The sequence below is a fragment of the Gracilinanus agilis genome, chromosome 5, assembly GCF_016433145.1.
Source record: "Gracilinanus agilis isolate LMUSP501 chromosome 5, AgileGrace, whole genome shotgun sequence".
Lineage (NCBI taxonomy): Eukaryota > Metazoa > Chordata > Mammalia > Didelphimorphia > Didelphidae > Gracilinanus > Gracilinanus agilis.
This window is the reverse complement of record NC_058134.1, coordinates 159,868,699-159,885,239: the sequence shown is the minus strand read 5'-3', so window position 1 is coordinate 159,885,239 and position 16,541 is coordinate 159,868,699. Positions and strand designations below refer to the sequence as shown.

Genomic DNA, 16,541 nt, shown 5'->3' with positions numbered 1-16,541 from the left:
GCCCATCATTAATTGTAATTAATTTACAATTCTCATCCAATGTCATGAAACAAAGAAAGTTCTTAATAAGATACATTTGAATTTTCAATTTATAAGAACTCTATTCTCTGTATATTCCTACCTCCTAACCTTTTTGAGGTAATCACATGAAATTTGCTTGCCTAATTTTGAAAATACATACCATGCAAATAGTTTAGAAGAAACTGATTTGTTTATGGTAACATTTGCCAGATTAACAAATTCATCTTTATTCTTTCATGGAGTTTAACTAGTTGTATTTGGCATGAAAATGAGTCAATACTATTTCTATTCCTGACAAAAGTTTTTCACTTGACATACCAGGAAATAGGAAATAAAATTCTAAATCTGCAAGAAAAATGTTCATTGACATTTAGAAATCCTCATGTCATGCAAGGTATTAGCAGCCGGTTCTGCAGGAACTATATAAAAATACTTAAAGTCAAGAAAAGGTTAAATACAATTTAATCTCATGAAATAATTATGGAAAATGTTAAGAGCAGGGAAAATGCAGAAGAAACATAATAGTTACTTGAACTCACTTTCTGAAAAAAAAAATCCATAATTTCAAAAAAGTAGAGATATTGGTAAAGTAATATAACAGCTATTGAATTTTTATCAAAGAGGAGTAAAATATTTATACTTTTTAAGGAAATTAAAAGTATACTTTTATATATACTTATAATTTATAATTTATAATACTTATAATTTATATATACTTATAATATATATATATATATATACTTTATATATATAGTATAATTTTAAGGAATTAAGGAAAATCAATTTCTTTCTAGATCTCTATGTATCAATCTTCCAATTTACTCTTAATGAGTACAGTAATGCAAACAAAGGAAGAGATAGTTCTCTAAACTCAAAATAAGATGAAGAGAGCTTTGAAGAAGTATTGTAGAATTCAGGATGATAATGAGATTGTTTTTAAACTCTAGCTATTGTGAAGAAATCCCTTTCTTCAAGGCACATGCATACCTCAGAGATGCTTTCACTTAAAGTTCTTATCCAACCTAAACTTCTAGAGATTGCCAGGTGTCATAGAAAAATTAAGCAAAATGTCTAAGATCACACAATCACTGTAGCAGAAGGAATTTAGTGAAATTTTGACAACTATTCTGGAAGTCAATATTGTAGTGGAGACTTTTTCCAGAAAAAGGAAAGAACTAAATATCCTCTATGTTTCCTTTAGTTAGAAGAGTATATAATTATATGGTTTCCTGCATTATACATTCAACGATCTCATTTCCATCCTTTTGCCCATTTCCCTCCCCTCAAAGATAGACTATTTGCATTTTCTGTGAGGAATTCATTTATGTGAGTGGTTGCAGCAATACAGGCATATGGGGGACTCTGGTAAGGAGGAGAAATGCAGAGATTTGGGGTTTTCCTAAAATCAACCTTATAGGTTTCCTCCTCTACTATCTCACTATGGTTCTGATGCACACTAAGTGGGAAGAATTCCATGGCCTTCTACATTCCTGTACTCATCTGCCAGCCAGCAGTCTAACATATGAACACAGATTCTCCACATAGCCAGATGAGAGAATTGGATTGGAGACAGGCCAGTGTTGTAATGGTAGCAACAGCATGCCTGGCCTGGTATCCTCTGTGGCATGCACAGCTAGAAGCAGTTAACTATCCACTCCAAAAGTTCTTAAGCTATTCTCAGAGCCACACAGGAAGCTTTTTGTGAACCAAATATGAACAGCTGAACATAGAACCACTTTGAATTCGGAATCAGAGAGAGGAGGAGAGAGGGGCTTTTCTTTCCCGCTGAGACATAAAGGGAGCATTGTTGTCAACCTTCTTTTAGCAGAGAAAGAAATTGGGTAGGGGGAGAAATACACATAGATTTACAGTTTTGTACACATACACACACACACACACACACACACATATATATATATATATATATATATATATATATGAGTGTATATATACACAATAACATATATATTTACTGAGTGCCGGGCAATTTTATCAATGTATTCATTTTCCAGCAATTATACAATATTTTAATTTTCACCATTAAACACTGAGTTAATAACCTTGTAACTGAATATTCTAATAGATATTTGTCTGTAAGGGCTATTAGTAAGAATGATAGTTATATCATTATATTATATTATAGCTATATATCATTATGCATAATGATATATTGTATCATTATATCATAGAAGAATTATTGTTTTTATGAAAGAGTTTTTCTTCTAGGAACTGTAGAAATTCCAAATAGGCAGTGGATCGTCTATATCAGTGATTCCCAAAGTGGGCGCCACTGCCCCCTGGTGGGTGCTGCAGTGATCCTGGGAAGTGGTGATGGCCACAGGTGCATTTGGGGGCAATAAATAACTGTAAAGGGGCGGTAATAGTATGTAATTGGGGTGCTAAGTAATATTTTTTTCTGGAACGGGGGCAGTAGGCCAAAAAAGTTTGGGAATCACTGATATATCTTCCAAATATGCTCTATAGGCTGTCTTGTTATTTTACTTTTTTTACTTATTGCTTTTATGCTATAGGTGTCCCCAACAGCATAGCATGAATTTAAACTTTAAAATGACTAGATTTTTCGGGTGTTCTGATAGGCAGATGTAATTGCAGATATTCATATAAAACTGATGTCTGTGCATTTGTATATATGTGGATATAGGATTGTACTTTTAATATGTGTGTGTTCCAACACAATGATTTCGCTGGTATAGGGAAATACCCTGAGTGGGAGGAAATACTTCCTCCACCAAAATATATCTTTACTGCTCTGAAATATAAAGATTCACCTAGATGCTAAGAAATCGTGTGATTTTCCCAGAGTCACTCATTCAACATTTGTCAGAGTGCAGATTTGAATCCCAGTTTTCCTGACTCCAGGTTTGATTCTTTATCCACTAAGGCAAGTTCACTCTCTTCAAAAATCCCTAACAAATCAATTATTTTTTCCTTCTAAGAGTGAAATATTTTTTCTTAAATACACATATATATGGGGGCAGCTGGGTAGCTCAGTGGAGTGAGAGTCAGGCCTAGAGACAGGAAGTCCTAGGTTCAAACCTGGCCTCAGCCACTTCCCAGCTGTGTGACCCTGGGCAAGTCACTTGACCCCATTGCCCACCCTTACCAATCTTCCACCTATGAGACAATACACTGAAGTACAAGGGTTAAAAAAAAATACACATATATGATGGAAAGGAGAAGAGGTTTTTTTTCTTTTATGAACTGTAGGAATTCCAAATAGGCAGTGGAAATGCTATTTATCTTCCCAATATGCTCTATAGAGTTCTTATTTTACTTTTTTTTTACTTGTTTTATGCTAAAATAAAGTCCCCTACCCTAATAAAGCCTACGTATTAAAATGTTTAAAACTAGTATTGTTAGGGGGCAGCTAGGTAGCTCAGTGTATTGAGAGCCAGACCTACAGACAGGAGGTCCTAGATTCAAATTTGGCCTTTGACACTTCCTAGCTGTGTGACCCTGGACAAGTCATTTAACCCCCATTACATAACCTTGACTGCTCTTCTGCATTAGAATCAATAAACAGTATTGATTCTAAAACAGAAGGTAACGACTATTGTTTTCTTCTCATTAAAAGAAATTAATATCAAATTAATATTCAAAATATCAAAATTGATATCAAACTCAAACAGAAAAGTGAGCAACTAAACTGTACATAAAGATCCCTAGAGGTCACATTTTAACTTATAAAATTACTTTTTATAACATCTCTATGTTGTTTTATTTTTATTTATTTTATTACTTAACTTGTGGATAGTGTTTAACATCTTTGGACTAGATCTCAAGTTCTTTGAGTCTATGAATTTTAAAGTATCATTTGCTTGAATCAGTAGAAAAGTAATTATTGAAGATCATGTCTTTAGTTTACATATTAAAATAGAAAAATATATTTCCTTCTGCCAATGTGCTGACATATCCTTCATGTGTCATTTTTTTTAGTAAAGACTCTATGAATACAGTCAAACTTTCAATATTTCATTAAAAAGGGGGAAAAAACTTGAATCAAATAAATCAAAAATTGATTTCCAGATGCACATTTTTATCAGCTTAATTAAAATATCAACCATTCCAGGAAACTTAATATGTAATTAAATTAATTTATTTTTATTTTAAATTAACTTAATTTACAATTAATTTACATATATAAATATAATTAATAAAATAATATAATTATAATTAATAAAATAATATAATTATAATTAAAAATAATTATAATAAAAAATAATTTAAATTAACTTAATTTATAATTCATTTATATATAATTATAATTAATAATGTACTATAATTATAATTAAGACTTAAAATTAAATTAAATTAAAATTAATAAGTAATTCAATTTCAGGAAATAACTAATTAAAATAATATTTATGACCCATATCATTGATTAGTCTTATTCCCAAAAGTGATTTTCTGTTACATAATGTAGATATTAATTTATATATGTATTCACATATATAATTTAATTCATTTCTCTATTAATCCCTTTGCCCATAATCCATGTCTGTGTGTATGTATGTATATATGTAAGTACGAATATTCCAAAAATACATAGGAGGACAAATAGTAAAGAATTAGCTATAGACTTTCCCTGGTCTTCAATGTTTCTTCTACTTTAAAATGACATCTTGGCTTATCACTAATTGTTTAACCATATTCCAAAGTTGAAATGTAGCAATTTACCCAATATTTTATTGCACTTCTGCCCAATTATATCTGCTACCTATCTACTTAAAAATGAAAAATGTGATGGAGGTTATGTTGTGAAGTTAGCTTCCTAATTGTGTGAACTTAAGCAATTCACTTCATTTCTCCAGGTTTTAAACTTTCTTACCTGTAAAATAAAGGAAATAAAATAATTTACCTAAATGGTCCCTTGAAGTTCTGAATCTATTTCATATATATATATATGAGGAAGAAGAAAAATGGTAAGAATATCACTCGCAAATCAGACAAAAGTAGATGGAACAATCTAAGAGAGCTATGGGAACTCAGGACACCAATATTTAATTCATTTAGCAGAGAGCTAGCTAAAGAAAGTCACATTCACGAACTTGCCTTTATCCTATACTTTTTGTATGTATGACATTGGGTAAGTCAAATAATATAGCTAGACCTTATTTGTCTGTAAAGTGAGGGAGTTGGGTTAGGTGGCCTCTAAAGTTCCTTTCAGCTCTAAATCTTTAACACACACACACACACACACACACACACACACACACAAGTATAGACACGTGCAGAGTATATATATATAAAGTGTGTGAATCTTTCATATATATTTATATACACACACATATATATATATAATATACATAGAGAGATTGAGAGAGGGGCAGGCGAGATATAGTATATATAAAATATGTGAATATTCGATGAGAATTCCTCTCATTTTTCTTTTCCCTTGTTTGTACATAATTATTTATATACTGTCTTCCCCATTAGACTTCTTGAAAACAGGAACTTTTTTCTTTTTATTTGTTTCTTTGTTTTTGCTTTTCTTTGTATCTCCAGGGCTTGGCATGATGCCTGGAACATGTTAGGTACTTATCAATTAGGTACTTATCAATTAATCATTAATCAATTAGGTACTTATCAATCAAATAGGTACTAATCAATTACTACATAACTGAATAAATCTAATTTTCTATATTAGTGCATATGCTAAGAAGTGAAAAATGATTAGATCTAATGAATAAAATATATAAAGGAAATGCTGAGAAAACTCAGGGGTTTTGAACAATTCTATGTTGTGTGGCGTTTTAAATAAGCATCATCTGGGACTGTATATCTTGGAATAGTATTTCCTACCATAGAGGGACAATAATCCTGGTGTGTGGACAACCTTTGGCCAACTGTTTAACATAAAATCATAAAACTTGATTGCTTAGCCAACTGCTTAATACAAAACCATAAACTACTGTGCCATGCCCTGCATTTGAGTATTTTAACAAATAATCCATGTTCAGCTGTCACCTAAAAGCCTAAGCAGTTTAACTTATATACAAATCTTTGCTGGGAGCCTCATATTTTTAGATGTACACTCCTTTAAAAAACTTAGATTTCTTTTCCTTAATGAAGCAGCATTGATGACAAGCCACAGTTAAGAATGATTTTCCTGCAACAAAGGGGACAAACATTTTACCATAAAAGTGCTAAATGACTCAAAACTAGTAAGTCTCGGTATTTTTAACTACTTTGATGAGTTGCAGGGTGAGATTCATTTCTCAGTTATGTGTCTCAAATTCCACCATCCCTCCCAAAAGGCATTCTGAAATAAACTTTAGGATAACCAGGTAAGAATAAAAGGAGATTATTTTTTTTTAAAAATCAAAATGGCAACACAAAATGAATGTTCTCTTAAAGCTAATGTTATAGCCAGCTAAGGTGATAAAACAAAGAATCGATAACTCCTATTCTCTATTAGACCTGCATTTCAATTCCATAATAGCAGATGGAATAAAGAACAAAAAAGAGCTACTTAGGGTCATACACCCAGTATGACATAGACCCATGCAAACATCATCAATCCATATGCAGTGAAAATTGGTTCTGAAGTTAGCAAACCATTAGTCATAGAATATGGAGATCATTTATATTCCATAAACCATTTTACCCATGTGAATAAGACCCTAAGAAGCAATCACTCTTATTTATCTATCTACAGGATGAAAAAATGAACAAATGAACAAGTGTTGTATGCATATATTAGTGTGGTTGTATGTATTTATGTGCCTAGAAGAAATGGCTCTATGCTGCATATAATCCTTATGACACCATAGCCGAAGGTTTTGTAAATGGATACTGCAAGACATTCCTCGAATTCTGTATTTTATCAGACTAAATTGATTCTTATTAAATACATTTTGCCACTGGCAACTCTTTTCAGTAATGTATGGAAAATACTTCTAGAAAATGAAGACCAGGAGAAAAAAAAGATAGCTAAAATCCTGTTATCTATATAGGTAGGATCTTATTTATACATCAAAGTGACCTACATAAAAATAATATAGTTCAAATCCTTTATTTAACAAGTATGGAAACAGAGGTTTAGAGGTATTAAATGACTTGTCCATGGTAACACAACTAATAAATATCAGACATAGAATTTGAAGCTGAATTTTCCATTTTTAAATCTAATATTCATTACACTGCACCATACTGCCATGTCTCCCTTATTTTCTTCAGATAAAATTTGACTTTATATTAAATGTCATGGATATTCAATAGCTTGTTCAATTGCTAGAATGATAGAAATACACAATTTGCGAGACACATTACATATCATCAAGATATTTTAGCTAATATATATTTTGTACATACACTTTGGCACATGTTGGGAGTTTAAGTTCTTTGAAGAGAGATATTTGTTTCATTTTTGTGCCTGCATTGCCTAACCCAGTGCCTGGGAGATAATGGATTCTCAATGCATAGTGATGATTTGACCAGATAAGAGAAATTGAGTGCCTTAGGTCACCCAGTAAAACCAACATCCAATCTTCTATGAGTAATAGTAAAATGCAAACTCCTTGATGGGAAGGTCTATCTTCCTAGCTTGCTTATTTTATCCCCAGCATTTAGAACAGTGCCTGGCACATAGTAAGTGTTCAATAAAGCTTCTATCTATCTATCTATCTATCTATCTATCTATCTATCTATCTATCTATCTATCTATCTATCATCTATCTATCATCTATCTATCTATCTCTCTATCATCTATCTATCATCTATCTATTTCTCTATCTATCTATCTATCTTTCTATCTATCTATCTATTTCTATCTATCATCTATCTATCTCTCTATCTATCTCTCTATCTATCATCTATCTATCTATCTATCTATCTATCTATCTATCTATCTATCTATCTATCTATCTATCTACCTATCTTTCTATCTACCCTATCAATCTGCCTACCTCTCTATCCATCACCATAGAGTTCAAATCCTTAAGCTTATGTTGACATTATAGACTAGGAAATAGACTTTTGGAAAGGTAAACTCATTTGGATATGGTAAAATAGGAAGTTAGTGGCAAAGCTAAGATTCTAATATAGAATTTTCTTAGCTCCCAATTGAGGGTTGTTATATGCGGTAATAGGAAACCATTTTCATGGGGGTGCAAGCTGTCAGTTGCCACTTTGGAACATAGAACGTGGCAGAGGACCCAGGCCAGATGCCAGGGTGACAGTTGAGGTGAGGGTATAAAAGGGGTACCCAAGGCCCTGACTTCTCTTCTGGCTCTCAACTTAGGGAGGTGAAGGGTGGAAATTGGGCCCCTGGGAGGTCTGGGTGGTAGGAACAATCACCATTGCTAGGCAAATTCAATAGCTCTTTGGCATACCCAGCAACCTCCATTATAAACTAGAGATTAATTCAACCATCAGGTGATCAGCATCTGACCCAGGACTTCACAACCTTAGGCTCAGCAACTATCTGTATCAAAGTTGAGATTTGCCCTCAAGCCTTTCTCATACTTCTGCACCTAGGAAGGATCGACCTGTGTTTTTAAAATAATTTAGTGACATAATTTAGGCAAGATCTTTTAACTTACCTTCACCCACTTTCCTGCTCCCATTTTACCTAGTTCAATCTAACAACCAATAAACTCTTTTTATCTTTAAGCTTAAACGATCTTTGAAGCCATTGCTTTACCTTATCTACAGGCATTTATCATCAGCAGTCAGATCTGAATTATAACCTAAACTGGCCCAGCCTTATCAAACTAGTTTCATTTTAGGAAATCTCAACCTTCTTCCCGGAAACTGTACTAACTGTCCAATTAGATTGATTCCAACATCCAAGGACAGAGGCAGAGAATCCTGGACTTAAAGGGATCTTGGTCTTGCTGGGGAGAGAATTATCTAACTCACATTCAGCTTTGGTGTAGGGCCCTTCCTTTCATATACCATCTTCAACATCTGCCTAAGGCCCCTTGGCTGCTCCCACACCATTCACTTTACCTCCTGCATTAGTGTTTTATTGTTCACTAGAAAAATTAGAAGTGCAAGTTAAAGTGTATAGAAAGAGGGAAAAACTAGTACTATCCCAATTCCCATTTCCTTTCCTTTGCCTCTAGTTATAAATACTATTCAAGTAGGTCAAATATTGAAAAATAGTTTGAATATGCAGATTATTTTACTACTGATCAAGGGAAATGGTTAAGGAGACAAATATTTATTAAGTGTCTACTATGTACCAGGCAATGTGCTAAGTGCTTTTTATACACCTTTTATTTCATTGGCTCTTCAAAACAATCCTATGAGGTAGGTGCTGTTATAATTCCCATTTTATAGTTGTAGAAATTGAAACATGTAGAAGATAAATGACTTGCCTAGGGACACAGAGCTAGTAAGTATTTGAGGCTACTTTAAATCCAAGTCTTCCTAATTCCAGAGCCAAAGCTCTATCTATTGGATTATTTTTTATCTTCCTTCCTTAATATTATTTTAAATTGTGAAAGGTATTAATTGCATTGATTATTTGAGATTTTGTTTTTTTAAAGAATGTTTGATGTAGGTGGACAGAGATCAGAGCGAAAGAAATGGATTCACTGTTTTGAAGGAGTTACCTGTATAATATTCTGTGCAGCTCTCAGTGCCTATGATATGGTCCTGGTGGAAGATGAAGAAGTGGTGAGTCCAGATATAAAATATGACTTAATTTGAAAAGAAAACAAAAAAATCCTATTTCCCAATGCTACAGTGAACATAAGAACTATTTCTTTATCCATTGTTGATCTTTAAAAGATACATTCTCTCAACCTCTGCTTATCACACCCAAGTAAGGGTGAAGCTTTGTGAAAAATGGAATATGTCTATTTACAGTTCTCACCATCTCTATTCAACAGAATCGAATGCATGAAAGCCTTCACCTGTTCAATAGCATCTGCAATCACAAGTATTTTGCTACTACTTCCATTGTCCTGTTTCTCAACAAAAAAGATCTTTTTCAAGAAAAAGTAGCCAAGGTTCATCTTAGTATCTGTTTTCCAGAATACACAGGTAAGATTTGTTATACAAACCCTATAGCCATTCAATCAACCCTATAATAATTTACTGTGTATCATATAGCTAGGCTCCCTGAATATGTCTGAATATATAGAAATCTTTGCATTTAAAGGTGATGCTTAGGACAATGTTGATTTTCATGGTTATAAGCAAAACAAGAAAAGATGAATTTCAGACTACTTAAATGTTTCTAAACTGTATGTAATAAACAAATGCTCCTGTTGAATGAAGAGGAAAAAATAGACCATTGAGGCATTGATAATAATTAAATAAAAATATTTATTTCCACATAACTATAAGGTGTCAAAAGACAATACTGTATTTTAAAATCTAATAAACAACTAATTTTAGAACTATTTTTCTCTAAAGGAATCTTTAAATGCCATAGACATTTTTAGGGCTTTCTAGGAAGAAAATTGATTTACCAAAACACAATCTGCATTTTAAAACTTTGTAGAGTTGCTTTTTTGTCAATAATGGAAAAAAACCATGAATAGACTTTTAAAAGAAACTCAAGTTTATTCTTAGAAGTAAAAACAAGTGAAGGAGAAATGACCATGATAGCCTCTGTTCTAGTATCTGGGCTAGGATAAATGTAATGGAGAACAAGGCCATCTATTGCACAGATGTTTGTCAATTTGTGGTTAAAAATTACTTCATTCATAAAAATTAAAAAACTTCAAAAGACATTTATTATGTATAGAACAATTTGCTAAATGCTACAAAACTTTTGTTTGTTTGTTTCACTAGACCTGAAGGGAGATCTCTTAGAATCATAGATTTATATCAGACAATAGATCCCTACTCTTTCATTTTGGAGACAAGAAAGCTTAGGCAAAAAATAGCAAGGTGACTTTCCCAGGCATATACAGAGAATATATATCAAAAATGGGGCTTAATGCTCAATCTCATGATTCTGAAGCCATGCTGTTTGGGAGAGGTAGAAAGATTAACCAAGATATCTATTGTTATGGAACAAGTGCTTAAAATTGTATAATGCAGCTAGATGTACTAGATAGAGCATCAGGCCTGAAGTCAGGAAGACTCATCTTCCTGAGTTCAATCTGACCTCAGACACTCCCTAACTATGTGATCCTGGACAAGTCACTTAACTTTGGTTGCCTCCGTTTCCTTATCTTTAAAATGATCTGGAGAAGGAAAAAGCAAACCAATCCAGTTTCTTTGCTAAGAAAACCCCAAAGGGGATCAGAGGCAGGAACGACTGAAAAAATGACTGAAAAACAATTAGAATCACGATTATGATTACACATTGCTATCTGGTTTAAAGCTTGGCAAAGAATGGTATTTTCTACCAACTCATAGAAGATGAAGAAAAAATCCATCCCCATAGGCAAATCCCAATAACCCTATCCCATCTAATATCAAGCTTCTTCTAAATAAAATTCTAATTTTAAAGAATAACAAATAAGACGATATTTTTATTGAGATTTACTGATGAATCCATCTTATCTATTACTGTTAGACTAAACTTTTAAATGTTATTTTCATTTATAACCTGAAAAATGTAAAGTAACTCCCTATTCCTAATATCATTAAGTGTGGACTTCTTAGACCTTCTACAATCTATTCTGTCTAATCTTCTCTCTTATTACACTTCAAGCTATATTATATTTACATTGCACTCAGGCCTGTCCCTTTTATCATGTTGTTTTTATTCGCTACTAATGCCTTCCCAAAACACATACAAATTATGTCCATCCTTTAAAATTCATTTTAATTTTCACCTCTTTTTTGAAGTCTTCTATGTTTACTTGATCTCACTAGTCTTCCTCTTCCTCTGAATTTCAACAATCTGTATCCTCTCGATAAAATAATTTAGAACCTAATAACAGATTCCATTTTGTAGCCATAGTTTTGTGCTTTAGTCACTATAGTCTAATTTGATGATACCCTCCCCAAATCAGGGTCAGGCAAGTCATGACCACTAAATATAGAGCAAGCACACCTCATGTATTTTAAACATTATTATGTGCCAAAGCAGAACTTAAAAAATATTTAATTTGATGTTTGTAAAATGATGTTTGATGACATTATTTATAATTTTGACTGTGAAATAAGCAATAGCTTCTTCTTTAAAGTCTTCAGTATTTGAAGCTTTAATATCTAATGTGTCGTTTGTTCCTATCTCTTTCAATCTAGGACCAAATACATTTGAAGATGCAGGGAACTATATCAAGAACCAGTTCCTAGATCTGAATTTGAAAAAAGAAGACAAGGAGATTTATTCTCACATGACCTGTGCTACTGACACCCAAAATGTCAAGTTTGTTTTTGATGCTGTGACAGATATAATCATCAAAGAAAACTTGAAAGACTGCGGTCTCTTTTAATTGCTGCTTATAAATATGCCTTGCTTATGTGTTATTTTCATAGGATAAAGGAAGAAATGCTGGGTGTTCTGCTGTTTTTGGACACATTTTAACTGGCTTAGAATTAGAGTTAGGATGATAGAGCAAGGGTTTGGTGCCCAAGTGGTTCATTGACTTCTTGCTTAAATATTACCTATATCGTTTTTGACGTCATCAATAACTAAACTTACTGTGGATGTTCTAGAGAAGTGTGTGACTTCACATAGTGCCTTTGGCTTCTTGGATTTTTGCTTCTGTAATATTTTTGAATTCTAAAATAGGGCATACTGATGACATCTAACATTTAAAAATAGCCTTCTCTGTTATGGCCCAGATTCTTTTAGGAGAGAAACTATGGGAAATGAAGGGCATTAGAACATACTTCAAAGGTCAAATAATTTTGAAGTGTCTATTTTGATTAGGAATTGAGTTGAAAGGTTTCATTCACAAATGAATGGAAGTTATTATGGACTAATCTGGTCAATTTCACACAGCAAAGGTTTGTCATACAAATTTTCGCTTTTAGAAATTTTATATACAAAGAATTACTTATAATACTAACAGAATCCATTTATTTTATTTTTTAATCATTTGAATAATCCATAATTTCATTAGTATGAGTAAACCTGATGTGAATATAGAAAATGACCCCTTCTGAGTTTTTCAGGGTTTTCATTGCCAAAAAAAAATTCCTAATGATTAACATTCTGGTGATGAGACTCTATATTTAGCGAGACTGTTCTTCTGATAATAAGCACAGTTTGTCTCCGAGGCATTACTCAAAGGTGGTCATAGAGCATCCTCTGGGTATGTCTGAGTGTGCCAGAATATATAGCACATGGTTCTATTTAAGTTTATTATCATACTCAAATCTTTCAGACTTGATTATATTGTGCTGAAATAGTTTAAGAACTCAGAGCCCTCTACAGGTTATTATGAGGCATTGGAGTGGGATTTTAGCTGAGGTGTTTTTCTTTGTATGACATTAAATTTGAATTATCTTTTCAATCTCATATGATGAAACAATGTGCTCAGTTTGTACCTTGTTTGGTAAAGATGGAGAAGGGAGGAAATCACCTTTTACCCAAATTCAAGATTCCCCAAACTACTTTGTACTTAGATTTTTCCAACTATCACCATAGTTGGGGTCCTTAAAATGGAAAGAATCAAGTACATTTTCCTTTAATATCAAGAGACACGCATAGAGAACAATCCAACAGAATGGTAGAAGAAGCATTTTCTTCCTGTATGAAGTTGCCCCACAGAGAAATGTGGTATAATGGACAGAGAGCCAATCAGAAAGATGTGACATGAATGTCCCTTCACTAAGATATACTAGCTGTATGTCTTTGGAGAAGTCAATTAACTTCTAAGTGTTCAAGACTTTAAGTTGCAACCAATGAAAAATTTATTAAGTGCCTATTACAAAGGCACAGTTGTTAGCTCTTTAAAAATAAAGAAAAATAAAAAATAAAACAAATATAAAAAACAAACAAAAATAGTTCTTGAGTTAAATGAACTTATACTCTAATGGACTATAATGGAGGAGAATACATGCAAATAACTATTTAGAAATATGGTACATCTTCAGTAAAGGCAGGAAGTGGGGAAACAGATAAAATACTCTAAAACAAAAGAGGACAAGGAAAGGCTTCTTGCAGAAGGTGAGACCTTTGCTGAGACAAAATAATATAGGCAAGTGAGGAGGCAGAAAGGACAAAGGACAATCTTCTAAACACAGAGAACAGTCACTAAAAGTAGAGAGAATCAAGATGTGGATTGTTTTGTGTAAAGAACAGCGCGGACAACAATTTGGTTATATTATAGAGATGCCAATGTGTACTAATAGAGTTAGTGTCTTCTCCAAAGATATCCTCATAGCAATTAAATCATAAATTCATCTCCTATGCCTCTGAGGCTATATTGGTCATACCTCATAAAGCTACAAGTGATTAAGGAAAGCAATAATCCTGAAGTCATGATAATTTTATAACTAAATCAGCAGACATCATAATTATAGTTGTCAATGACATTGAGTGATGATACTTCCTTAGGAGTCATCACCTAAATAAGGTACAGGGAAGGAGATCCTGAGGATGTAAGAAATAAGCTTGCCAATGGTACCCATTCAACAGTCTATTTTAAATATTATTATGTATTTCTATCTTGAAAAATGTGTAAATTTACAAATCTAATTCAGTGCTTACAGATGTGTTTATTTAGAGGAAATATTCACTGGCTTTTTAAAAATTGCACTTTGTTGCTTAGTGAAATAATACATTTTAAATTCGTTCTTCAAAGAAACTTCTTAAGGGGACTGATTACATATAAATATGGCCTATATTGAAACTCAAGAAATAGGAATCAACAATATTACCCAACAACTATTCTTTAAAATGAGTTCATTATATATATTTTTTTCTTTTGGATAAGCAGAGATAGGTACAACTGAGTCATGATGTTTTGCAATACTTATTCAATTCATTGACTTAGTAATTTGTTATTTTTGTAATTTCAATGTAATTCATATGTTATATTTGTCAGAAAAACAAATGTAATTTTCATTAATTTCATCATTCTGCTTTGAATGGTGACTGTAGGCTTTATTTATAAAAATATCTAACACTTTTCTCAGAAAGCAAGCAGATGGGGAATAGCACTTAGAAAAAGAACACATTTGACATTTTCTTCTGAAAACAGGAATGGTTGAGTAGTGGCCAGATAGTAATAGGAGACAATGTTGTGGAAGTATTCTTGGTCAGGCTACAAATAGGATTAGATGACCTTTGGGATCCATTCCAACTTGAGTTTTTGTGATTCTATCATCTCAAGAATAGGAAAAGAATATTGACTTAAAAATAAAAGAAAAACAGTTTATCCATGAAAGAAACTCCTCTGGCAGGAAACATTTAGCCAAATAAGGGTAGTTCAAAATCTTGCCAGTGATTAAGTGATTCAACTGAGGGTAAATTTCTATCATCAGGAGAATTTTCCAGGAAAAAGGCATTTTGACTGATTCCCAGGGAAACAAGTTTCAATTCTCCTATCCCCAGACTATAGTCATAAAAAGCTGACCTTTGTAAATACTTGCCTAAGTGTAAAGGTTACAGGATGATACAAATAAATTTACAATAAATTGAATTATACTGTTGTATCCATTGACAGTACTTAATGATCACTTAGATGACTATATGCTATATCCCTATATCTAATACTTTTTTAGGTGCAATCATAACAAAGAACATATTGGCTCAGTGTCAAGAAACACTAGAAAGGCATTCCACTCCCCAGTGGAATTAACATTAGCACTTTCATCATTAAGCTTTGTTCAAAACAAGTTCAGATCAAGATCCGTGACTTACCTAAATGACAATTGTTAACTGAAAAAAAAAAAGAATAGAAAAATGTAACATCATTTATGTTGTTTTTCCTTTGAAAAGTTGATGGCTTCAAGTTTTGACTTCCTTCTATTGTAACTGAAACAACATTAGTAACCAATCAATTAAAAGATGGATTGTTTTTTTTTGTGTGTGGCTGGCTTCACCAAGATGAATGTGTTTTTCTCTAGAATTTAGCTCTGATTTAAACAGAAATGAATGGGAAAGGTGTCTAGATCCTACTCGGTTGTACTTACCTATTAATTCCTTCTCTGAAATGTTATTCAGAAATATTTATTCTCATCTGTACATAAAGAAATACATGGAAGAAATGGAATCGTGCATCATGACATAATCATTAATTCTACAGGGGTGTTTATTAGAATTGTGTGCAGTGCATTTTACATTTTAAAAATGGAATTTTCATTATAGTAATGTCCAAAAGAGAAAGAAAATCTTTAGGATTATGTTTTTCAAAATTTGGTCTTCTGTTTAAAAAAATTTGGTCTTCTGTTTCTGGTATCCCACATCTTTTTAACTAGGGGAACTAATTTTTTTCATGTTTCTAAAGTCTTCAACTCATTTAAAGTAGTTGACGGTTTGGTGGTGACTCTACAAATAGGAACAAGGGAACTGATCATGAAAAAATCAAATAAAAATTCCTGCCCGAAGTTCTTCATATCCTATCCCTTCCTATCATTCCAGCATTCTTATACTTATAGTATATATATATATATATATATATATATATATA

General features: G+C 32.5%; 1 protein-coding gene across 1 annotated transcript in view; it reads left to right on the top strand.

Annotated features, from left to right (window-relative positions):
* The window catches only part of GNAT3 (G protein subunit alpha transducin 3), a 78,261-nt gene extending 65,869 nt beyond the window's left edge, over positions 1 to 12,392 (top strand). Inside the window, exons 6-8 of the mRNA XM_044677925.1 lie at positions 9,537 to 9,666; positions 9,882 to 10,035; positions 12,202 to 12,392. Coding sequence (XP_044533860.1) covers positions 9,537 to 9,666; positions 9,882 to 10,035; positions 12,202 to 12,392 — 475 coding nt within the window. The remainder of the gene's footprint in view (positions 1 to 9,536; positions 9,667 to 9,881; positions 10,036 to 12,201) is intronic.
* Positions 12,393 to 16,541: the final 4,149 nt, after the last annotated feature.